Source organism: Pseudophryne corroboree, chromosome 6 (genome assembly GCF_028390025.1).
Source record: "Pseudophryne corroboree isolate aPseCor3 chromosome 6, aPseCor3.hap2, whole genome shotgun sequence".
Lineage (NCBI taxonomy): Eukaryota > Metazoa > Chordata > Amphibia > Anura > Myobatrachidae > Pseudophryne > Pseudophryne corroboree.
Genome location: NC_086449.1, coordinates 698,144,307 through 698,155,619, shown reverse-complemented (window position 1 = coordinate 698,155,619; position 11,313 = coordinate 698,144,307). Strand labels below are relative to the sequence as shown.

The 11,313-nt window shown below is 49.0% G+C and overlaps 1 protein-coding gene across 2 annotated transcripts in view; it reads right to left on the bottom strand.

The window, feature by feature from the left end:
* Positions 1-1,992: 1,992 nt before the first annotated feature.
* Positions 1,993-11,313, bottom strand: part of GM2A (ganglioside GM2 activator) — a 70,041-nt gene continuing 60,720 nt past the window's right edge. For both annotated transcript variants that reach the window (XM_063928328.1, XM_063928327.1), the window contains one exon: positions 1,993-2,842. In XM_063928328.1, coding sequence (XP_063784398.1) covers positions 2,672-2,842 — 171 coding nt within the window. In that variant the 3' untranslated portion in view covers positions 1,993-2,671. The remainder of the gene's footprint in view (positions 2,843-11,313) is intronic.

The following is an 11,313-nucleotide window of genomic DNA, read 5'->3' as shown; positions in this document are numbered from 1 at the left end:
CTGCACAGTGCATTCTCTGCATTGATAAGGAAAGAGGGCGAGAGCAGCAGTGTGGTGAGGGGGTGGGGGGGAGGAGATAAGGAGCAGGCATGCACACAGTCTGGGGGAATGAGCAGCAGCATGCACACAGATTTTTGGGGGGATAGAACAGCAGACATTTAACAGAGTAGGGGGGTGGGGGTGAGAGCAGCATGCCTTTCACCTGAAGGGTGGGTAGGGGGAAGGGGCAGAAGGCAGAAGTTTTGCCTAGGGTGCCGAGAAACCTTGCACCGGCCCTGAGGACAGAACAACCTCTATCCAATCAGATGATCAGAATGTACACAGTGACACAGAGTATTTCTGGCAATGAGTGTTCTGACCTTACAGAAGGCGTGCTATGCATTTGAATAACTGTGGTGACTGGGTGGCAGGTAAGGGGTAGTGTCATAATGTCTGATAGAGACAAGAAGGAAGCCACACGCTTGATTAAATAATGGAATGAGCAGTAATGATGGGAGCCTGAGGTGTGTCTATAAAAAGTAATTATAAGACAGCTGCCTTTGGCAGCAGGTTATGGGCTAAAATAAACGTTCTGCAATAAAAAAAGAAAATATTCTTTCTGCAAAGGTCTAAACATGATTACTTAATAGCAGTGGCTGCCAGACTATGGTGGTAATTCAGAGTTGATTGTAGATGTGTTTAATTTAGCACATCTACGATCACTTTCACAGACATGCGGGGGACGCCCAGCACAGGGCTAGTCTGCCCCGCATGTCTGGCTCTGCCCTGCTGCACAGGTACAAAAGCATCGCACAGCAGCAATGCTTTTGTACCTGACGAGTAGCTCCTTACCAGCGCAGCTCCTGCACGCTGGCAGGGAGCTTCTCGCCACATCCTGGGTCGCAGCGGCCGTGTGTGACATCACACAGCCGGCGCGGCCCACCCCCCCAATGGTCCAGACATGCCTCTGTTGTCTGGACTGCACCCCACCAATTCCGTTGTAACGCCGTTGGCACACCCCCTCCCGGCCTGTGACTGACTTTACCTGTCAATCAGGCAGAGGCGATCGTAGCCCAGAGATGCTGATAGCATCTTACTGGGCTCCCGAATTGTGCACGCGCAGTGCGGCTGCTGTACGTGCGCACTCCACAAAAAGATTCAGACTGCGATCACTGCCGCTGCAGCCTGAATCACCCCTACGGCCAGAGGGCCAAATGCAGCCTGCTACTGCTGAAGTCCGGCCCCCGTCTGCTTCCAGATTCCTCAGGAGATGGTGGCACTTAGGGGGTCATTAAGACCCTGCTGCTAATGAGGTTTGCAACCCAGTTTTTAACCTTAGATTAGATTTCAGAGCATCGGGAGGCAGACTCTCACATGCCGGGCGGCCTTGCCCTGCGCTGGACGGCCCCCAGCATGTTCAGAGATGAATGCAGATCTGGCTGCGTATGCAGCGATCTGTGTTCATCTCTGAATAACCCCCTTAGTGTGGCCCGGTGACTGTACTGCTGGGCCGGCCTTTTCTACTCCTCCACCCCCAGTCTGCCACGCTGGTGTGGCTGGTGTGATAAGGCTGCAAACAGACTCATTGGAGCCAGGCAGAGATATTGACGGCCGATTGGTAGTTGAAGAGGAGTACTTAAATGGTGGGGGTAAGACATGGTCATGAGGGGGGTCCTGGGCTGGCAAATAAAGGTCATGAGGGGGGCTCTGGACTGTCATATAAGGTAATGGGGGGGGCTGAGGTTGGCATTTAAAAGAGGATGACTGAGGAGGCTCTGAGGAAGACTCTACTGAGTAAGAGAAACCATACCATCTCCAATGACCTAATATGTTTATGGCAGCTCCTAATATAGCACTGTTTTTTACAAGTGGAGACCCGGCGCTATTGTTTGTGTACGGTACAATTAATACGAGTCCATAAAATACAATATGACACTGCTACACATATTTCATTTCTTTCCAGCAATAACTTACTGGACTTATTACAGATATATTACACAGAAATGGTAAGAGTTGTGTAAGAATGATTTATTAAGCTATTTGTTTGCTACGTGACATCATTATTTATAAGTAAAGAATAAAGATGAAACCCGGCATGAATGGATGTTCCGCCCATGCAGGCAAGGCACACTTCAATCCTCCCAAGGAGACAGGCAGCAAATATTAGAGGGGGATTGTTCTGTGTACCATGGGTCACTGTATCTGTGAAAACAATGACTTGACAAAACAAAAAAATACTGATCAAGTTGAAGCAACACCCCCCCCCCCCCCCCTGTGCTCGTTCCAAATATGACAGTATTGCTTGGCGCCAATCCTATCTGAAGCATAACACTAACTGTCATAATCTACTTCATGTATTCTCTCATTCTATTCTTAAAATATTTACAACTATTACTGCCAGCAAAGGGTTAAATTCTTAAGACACAGCCCTGTGTGCTTTATGGCTATTAACACATCTGCAATAAAACTATAGACGCAATATTATAATCTTGTTTATCACTAAGCCAGGTTTGGCTTTTATGTGAGGGCTGTCTCATGAAACGGGGGAGTGATTTATTTAAAGACAAGATAAACATCTCATTATATACAGTATTTACATCCCCCAGGCTTCTATATGTCTGGAATAAGTGACAGAATTTTGGATCATTATGTCTGTAATAAATGGTCCCCATTTTCCTTTATTGATTTCTCTTTACTCCCAATGCATATAAGATCCAGCTAGGGAGAACGTGATTTTGGCGCATCCAATCTCCTGGTCTCCGTGGCTCAGGACAACAGTTACGCGGTAATCACCACTGGAAAACCATGATGGTATAGCCATGCTTGGGACTTCAAAGCTGGAAACAGGCAAATAGTAAATTCCCTTCGAGAGAAAATACACATAAAAACATTAGCTATCACAACAGTATTAGGGCACAGATTCTTAGACTGTATGAAGGTCTTGCAACACAATATGGTAAATCAAATAATAAGATTTTACTCACCGGTAAATCTATTTCTCGTAGTCCGTAGTGGATGCTGGGACTCCGTAAGGACCATGGGGATTAGCGGCTCCGCAGGAGACTGGGCACAACTAAAGAAAGCTTTAGGACTACCTGGTGTGCACTGGCTCCTCCCTCTATGACCCTCCTCCAGACCTCAGTTAGGATACTGTGCCCGGAAGAGCTGACACAATAAGGAAGGATTTTGAATCCCGGGTAAGACTCATACCAGCCACACCAATCACACCGTATAACTCGTGATACTATACCCAGTTAACAGTATGAAATATAACTGAGCCTCTCAACAGATGGCTCAACAATAACCCTTTAGTTAGGCAATAACTATATACAAGTATTGCAGACAATCCGCACTTGGGATGGGCGCCCAGCATCCACTACGGACTACGAGAAATAGATTTACCGGTGAGTAAAATCTTATTTTCTCTAACGTCCTAAGTGGATGCTGGGACTCCGTAAGGACCATGGGGATTATACCAAAGCTCCCAAACGGGCGGGAGAGTGCGGATGACTCTGCAGCACCGAATGAGCAAACTCTAGGTCCTCCTCAGCCAGGGTATCAAACTTGTAGACTCTTGCAAGAGTGTTTTAACCCGACCAAGTAACAGCTCGGCAAATTTGTAAAGCCGAGACCCCTCGGGCAGCCGCCCAAGAAGAGCCCACTTTCCTCGTGGAATGGGCTTTCACAGATTTAGGGTGCGGCATTCCAGCCGCAGAATGTGCAAGTTGAATCGTGCTACAGATCCAGCGAGCAATAGTCTGCTTAGAAGCAGGAGCACCCAGCTTGTTGGGTGCATACAGGATAAATAGCGAGTCAGTTTTCCTGACTCCAGCCGACCTGGAAACATATACTTTTCAGGGCCCTGACTACGTCCAGAAAACTTGGAATCCTCCAAGTCCCAAGTAGCCGCAGGCACCACAATAGGTTGGTTCACATGAAAAACTGATACCACCTTAGGAAGGAATTGGGAACGAGTCCTCAATTCCGCCTTATCCATATAGAATACAGATAAGGGCATTTGTATGACAAAGCCGCCAATTCTGATACACGCCTGGCCGACGCCACGGCCCACAGCATGACCACTTTCCACGTGAGGTATTGTAGCTCCACGGATTTAAGTGGCTCAACTCAATGCGACTTCAGGAAATCCAACACTACGTTGAGATCCCACGGTGGCACTGGAGGCACAAACGGGGGCTGACTATGCAGCACTCCCTTAACAAAAGTCTGAACTTCAGGCAGTGAAGCCAGTTCTATTTTGGAAGAAAATCGATAGAGCCGAAATCTGGACCTTAATGGAACCCAATTTTAGGCCCATAGTCACCTCTGACTTGTAGGAAGTGCAGAAAACGACCTAGCTGAAATTCCTCCTTTTGGGCCTTACTGGCCTCACAGCACGCAACATATTACCGCCATATGCGGTGATAATGGTTTGCGTTCACTTCCTTCCTAGCTTTAAATAGCGTAGGGATAACTTCCTCCGGAATGCCCTTTTCCTTCAGGATCCGGCGTTCAACCGCCATGCCGTCAAACGCAGCCGCGGTACGTCTTGGAACAGACAGGCCCCCTGCTGCAGCAGGTCCTGTCTGAGGGGCAGAGGCCATGGGTCCTCTGAGATCATTTCTTGGAGTTCTGGGTACCAAGCTCTTCTTGGCCACCCGGACCAATGAGTATAGTTCTTACTCCTCTCCTTCTTATTATTCTCATTACCCTGGGTATGAGAGGCAGAGAAGGGAACACATACACCGACTGGTACACCCACGGTGTTACCAGAGCGTCTACAGCTATCGCCTGAAGGTCCCTTGACCTGGCGCAATATCTTTGTAGCTTTTTGTTGAGGCGGGACGCCATCCTGTCCACCTGTGGCCTTACCCCACGGTGTACAATCATTTGGAAGACTTCTGGATGAAGTCCCTACTCTCTCGGGTGGAGGTCGTGTCTGCTGAGAAAGTTCTCAGTTGTCCACTCCGGGAATGAACACTGCTGACAGTGCTAACACATGATTTTCCGCCCATCAGAGAATCCTTGTGGCTTCTGCCATCGCCATCCTGCTTCTTGTGCCGCCCTGTCGGTTTACATGAGCGACCGCCGTGATGTTGTCTGACTGGATCAGCACCGGCCGGTGTTGAAGCAGGGGTCTAGCCTGACTTAGGGCATTGCAAATGGCCCAAAGTTCCAGAACATTTATGTGTAGGGAAGTCTCCTGACTTTTCCATAGGCCTTGGAAGTTTCTTCCCTGTGTGACTGCCCCCCAGCCTTGAAGGCTGGCATCCGTGGTCACCAGGACCCAGTCCTGTATGCCGAATCTGCGGCCCCCTAGAAGATGTGCAGTCATTACCACAGCGACACCCTGGCCCTTGGAGACAGGGTTATCCGCCGATGCATCTGAGAATGCGACCCGGACCACTTGTCCAACAGATCCCACTGGAAGATCCTTGCATGGGACTTGGCGAATGGAATTCTTCGTAAGAAGCTACCATGTTTCCCAAGGCTCGCGTGCATAGATGCACCGATACCTGTATTTGTATTAGGAGGTCTCCGTCTAGAGACGCCAACTCCTTGGACTTCTCCTCCGGGAGAAACCCTTTTTATCCTGTTCTGTGTCCAGAACCATACCCAGGAACAGTAGACGCGTCGTAGGAACCAGCAGTGACTTTGGAATATTCAGAATCCAGCCGTGCTGTTGTAGCACTTCCCGAGATAGTGCTACTCCGACGAACAACTGCTCCCTGGACCTCGCCTTTATAAGGAGATCGTCCAGGAACGGGATAAGTACTTCGGCCATTACCTTGGTAAATACCCTCGGTGCCGGGGACAGACCAACGGCAACGTCTGGAATTGGTAATGACAATCCTGTACCACAATTTTGAGGTACACCTGGTGACGAGGGTAAATAGGGACATGCAGGTAAGTATCCTTGATGTCCAGTGATACCCTGAAATTTTCCAGGCTTGCAATAATCGCCCTGAGCGATTCCATTTTGAACTTGAACCTTCGTATATAAGTGTTCAAGGATTTCAATTTTAGAATGGGTCTCACCGAACCGTCTGGTTTCGGTACCACAACATTTTGGAATAGTAACCCCGGCCTTGTTGAAAGAGGGGTACCTTGATTTCACCTGCTGGAAGTACAGCTTGTGAATTGCCGCCAGTACTACCTTTCTCCGAGGGCAGCAGGCAAGGCTGATGTGAGGCAACGGCGAGGGGGAGTCGTCTCGAACTCCAGCCTGTATCCCTGTGATACTACTTGCAGAACCTAGGGATCCCCCTGTGGGCAAGCCCACTGATCCCTGCAGTTCCCGAGACGCGCCAGCACCGCACCTGTCTCCACCTGTGGAGCCCCAGCGTCATGCGGTGGACTCAGAGGAAGCGAGGGAAGATATTTGATCCTGGAACTGGCTGACTGGTGCAGCTTTTTCCTTCTTCCCTTGTCTCTGTGCAGAAAGGAAGCGCCTTTGACCCGCTTGCTTTTCTGAAGCCGAAAGGACTGTACCTGAAAATACGGTGCTTTCTTTAGGCTTTTGTGAGGAAACCTGAGGTAAAAATTTTTCTTCCCAGCTGTTGCTGTGGATACGAGGTCCCAGAGACCATCCCCAAACAATTCCTCACCCTTATAAGGCAGAATCTCCATGTGCCTTTTAAATGCAGCATCACCTGTCCACTGCCGGGTTTCTACTACCCTCCTGGCAGAATGGACATTGCATTAATTCTGGATGCCAGCCGGCAAATATCCCTCTGTGCATCCTTTATATATAAGACAACGTCTTAAATATGCTCAATGTTAGCAAATATTATTATCCCTGTCTTAGCGTATTAATATTATCTGACAGGGTGTCAGACCACGCTGCAGCAGCACTATTTATGCTGAGGCAATTGCAGGTTTCAGTATATAACCTGAGTGTGTAAATACAGACTTCAGGATCGCCTCCTGCTTTTTATCAGCAGGTTCCTTCAAGGTGGCCGTATGCTAAGACGGCAGTGCCACCTTTTGACAAACGTGTGAGCGCCTTATCCACCCTAAGGGATATCTCCCAACGTGACCTATCCTCTGGCGGGAAACTTTTTAGAAATAACCAGTTTCTTATCGGGGGAAACCACGCTTCTTTACACACTTCATTCATTCATCTGATGGGGGAACAAAACAGTGGCTGTTTTTTCTCCCCAAAAATAAAACCCCTTTTATGTGGTACTTGGGTTTATGTCAGAAAATGCGTAACACATTTTTTATTGCCGAGATCATGTAACGGATGTTCCTAGTGGATTGTGTATATGTCTCAACCTCGTCGACACTGGAGTCAGACTCCGTGTCGACATCTGTGTCTGCCATCTGAGGTAACGGGCGTTGTTTTGAGCCCCTGATGGCCTTTGAGACGCCTGGGCAGACGCGGGCTGAGAAGCCGGCTGTCCCACAGCTGTTACGTCATCCAGCCTTTTATGTAAGGAGTTGACACTGTCGGTTAATACCTTCCACCTATCCATCCACTCTGGTGTCGGCCCCACAGGGGGCGACATCCCATTTATCGGCCTCTGCTCCGCCTCCACGTAACCTTCCTCATCCAACATGTCGACACAGCCGTACCGACACACCGCACACACACAGGGAATGCTCTGACTGAGGACAGGACCCCACAAAGTCCTTTGGGGAGACCGAGAGAGAGTATGCCAGCACACACCAGAGCGCTATATAATGCAGGGATTAACACTATAACTGAGTGATTTTTCCCCCAATAGCTGCTTGTATACATATATTGCGCCTAAATTTAGTGCCCCCCCTCTCTTTTTAACCCTTTGAGCCTGAAAACTACAGGGGAGAGCCTGGGGAGCTGTCTTCCAGCTGCACTGTGAAGAGAAAATGGCGCCAGTGTGCTGAGGGAGAATCCCCGCCCCCTTTTCGGCGGACTTTCTCCCGCTTTTTCTGTGATACTGGCAGGGGTAATTTTACATCTATATAGCCTCTGGGACTATATATGATGTATATTTTGCCAGCCAAGGTGTTATTTATTGCCCTCAGGGCGCCCCCCCCCCCAGCGCCCTGCACCCATCAGTGACCGAAGTGTGAGGTGTACATGAGGAGCAATGGCGCACAGCTGCAGTGCTGTGCGCTACCTTGGTGAAGACCAAAGTCTTCTGCCGCCGATTTTCCGGACCTTCTTCGTGCTTCTGGCTCTGTAAGGGGGACGGCGGCGTGGCTCCGGGAACGAACACCAAGGTCGGGTCCTGCGGTCGATCCCTCTGGAGCTAATGGTGTCCAGTAGCCTAAGAAGCCCAAACTACCACCTGTTAGGTAGGTTCGCTTCTTCTCCCCTTAGTCCCTCGCTGCAGTGAGTCTGTTGCCAGTAGATCTCACTGAAAATAAAAAACCTAAATATACTTTCTTTCTAGGTGCTCAGGAGAGCCCCTAGTGTGCATCCAGCTCAGCCGGGCACAGAAATCTAACTGAGGTCTGGAGGAGGGTCTTAGTGGGAGGAGCCAGTGCACACCAGGTAGTCCTAAAGCTTTCTTTAGTTGTGCCCAGTCTCCTGCGGAGCCGCTAATCCCCATGGTCCTTACGGAGTCCCAGCATCCACTTAGGACGTTAGAGAAAATTGTGTTATTACACACTGTGGTCATAACGAAGACTGGGAAGATAAACATGGCAACGATATATGTAGCCTAACTCTGGGGTCTATTCATGCAGCAGTGAAGAGTGGAGAAGTGAGCCAGTAGAGAAGTTGCCCATGGCAACCAATCAGTGTTAAGGTAGCATTTATAAAGTACATTCTATATAATTATAAGTAGCAACTGATTGGTTGCCATGGGCAACTTCTCCACTAGCTCACTTCTCCACACTTTTCACTGCTTCATGAATAGACCCCTCTGGAAGTCAGTGAAAGAGAAGACAGAGATGTGATGGTAGAGGTTGAGTGCAGGGTAGGGAGCTAGGTCCGGGCCGCTGGCTGCCTCAGCATTAGATAGGCAGTGTAGAGGTGCACAGCATCTGTGTGTCCTCAGCCTCTCCTCCACTTGTGCTTCTCTACAAGCCAGTAAGTAGCATGGGCACCATGGGCCTAATTCCGAGTTGATCGCAGCAGCAAGTTTGTTAGCAATTGGGCAAAACCATGTGCACTGCAGGGGAGGCAGTGCACATGTGCAGAGAAAGTTAGATTTGGGTGGGTTATTTTGTTTCTGTGCAGGGTAAATACTGGGTGCTTTATTTTTACACTGCAATTTAGATTTTAGTTTGAATACACCCCACCCAAATCTAACTCTCTCTGCATATGTTATATCTGCCCCCCCCCCCCTCCCTGCAGTGCACATGGTTTTGCCCAACTGCTAACAAATTTGCTGCTGCGATCAACTCAGAATTAGGCCCCATGTGCTAAAGAGTTTTATCGCAGGAAGTAAGGAGATCTCAGACTCCAGGAGAAAAAGACTATGGGCCAAATGTAATAGAGTGAGAGTTTCAGAAAGTGAGCGATTTGGTAAGGTTTTTCAGTATTTTTTTTAAAAGTGGCAATCATTTACACAGCAAAACCAGGCTGATCTTGCTGTGTAACTGATTGCCACTTTAAAAATAAAATAAAAAAAAAAGCAAAACCTTACCAAATCTCTCACTTTTTGAAACTCTATTACATTTGGCCCAAGGGGTCTTCCTGGAGCTGAGAAAAGCCATATTTTGCGATTAGCAAGGCTTTTCCCTGCTTTGTGCTATTCATAGAGCGGGTTACCGCAGAGAAGTTCCTGACTTCTCCAGCAGTACCCCCTCTCCGTGGCTGAATCACATCACCATACTTTAGACAGGGGTCTGATAGATAAGTGGGCGGGCAAAGAAAGAGAAATTACCCTAGGGTAATAGACTCCTGGTGCTAGGTGGGGAGGTTCAGCACAGCAGCTAAACAAATAATGGTTATTCAAACCCAGAAATAGATATGTAAACAATAGAGCATATAGCGCTTAGGTCACAGATGAGATGAGTAGGTCACAACAATACACATATTTAATTGAATAAAATTCAGAGCAAATTTCAATAGCACAATTGTTTTACACTTCCCCAGCGGATGCTATTGTCAGCAGCCACTGGGGAAGGGGGGATCCTGCCGTGCTGACCGATCAGCAATGTGGGGAGGGTGCAGGGAGGCAGAGGGACCTTCCCTTCCCTGCCGCTGCTAGCACTGTTTGTCTGACTGCTCGCATCCTGTGCGACCAGGTCAGATAAAACACTACATTGTGTGGTCGTATCTGATGCAACCATGCCAGGCAAGTGGTGAAACCAAAGTTACATTGTGGGCATCATCTTGAATTGAAGGAGTCATTGCCGCAAGATGTCCGTAGGCCCATAATAGAAAGAAGCCACATTTCTCTAACGTCCTAGTGGATGCTGGGGACTCCGAAAGGACCATGGGGAATAGCGGCTCCGCAGGAGACTGGGCACAAAAGTAAAAAGCTTTAGGACTACCTGGTGTGCACTGGCTCCTCCCCCTATGACCCTCCTCCAAGCCTCAGTTAGATTTTTGTGCCCGAACGAGACGGGTGCAGGCTAAGGGGCTCTCCTGAGCTGCTTAGTGTAAAAGTTTAAAGTAGGTTTTTTATTTTCAGTGAGACCTGCTGGCAACAGGCTCACTGCACCGAGGGACTAAGGGGAGAAGAAGCGAACTCACCTGCGTGCAGAGTGGATTGGGCTTCTTAGGCTACTGGACATTAGCTCCAGAGGGACGATCACAGGCCCAGCCATGGATGGGTCCCAGAGCCGCGCCGCCGTCCCCCTTACAGAGCCAGAAGACGGAAGAGGTCCGGAAAATCGGCGGCAGAAGACGTCCTGTCTTCAATAAGGTAGCGCACAGCACTGCAGCTGTGCGCCATTGCTCTCAGCACACTTCACACTCCGGTCACTGAGGGTGCAGGGCGCTGGGGGGGGGCGCCCTGAGACGCAATAAAATCACCTTTTTTGGCAAAAAATACATCACATATAGCTCCTGGGCTATATGGATGTATTTAACCCTGCCTATTTTTACATAAAAAAGCGGGAGAAAGGCCGCCGAAAAAGGGGCGGAGCCTATCTCCTCAGCACACTGGCGCCATTTTTTCCTCACAGCTCCGTTGGAGGAAGGCTCCCTGACTCTCCCCTGCAGTCCTGCACTACAGAAACAGGGTAAAACAAGAGAGGGGGGGCACTAAATTGGCATATAAATATATACAGCAGCTATATTAGGGAAAAACACTTATATAAGGTTATCCCTATATATATATAGCGCTCTGGTGTGTGCTGGCAAACTCTCCCTCTGTCTCCCCAAAGGGCTAGTGGGGTCCTGTCCTCTATCAGAGCATTCCCTGTGTGTGTGCTGTGTGTCGGTACGTT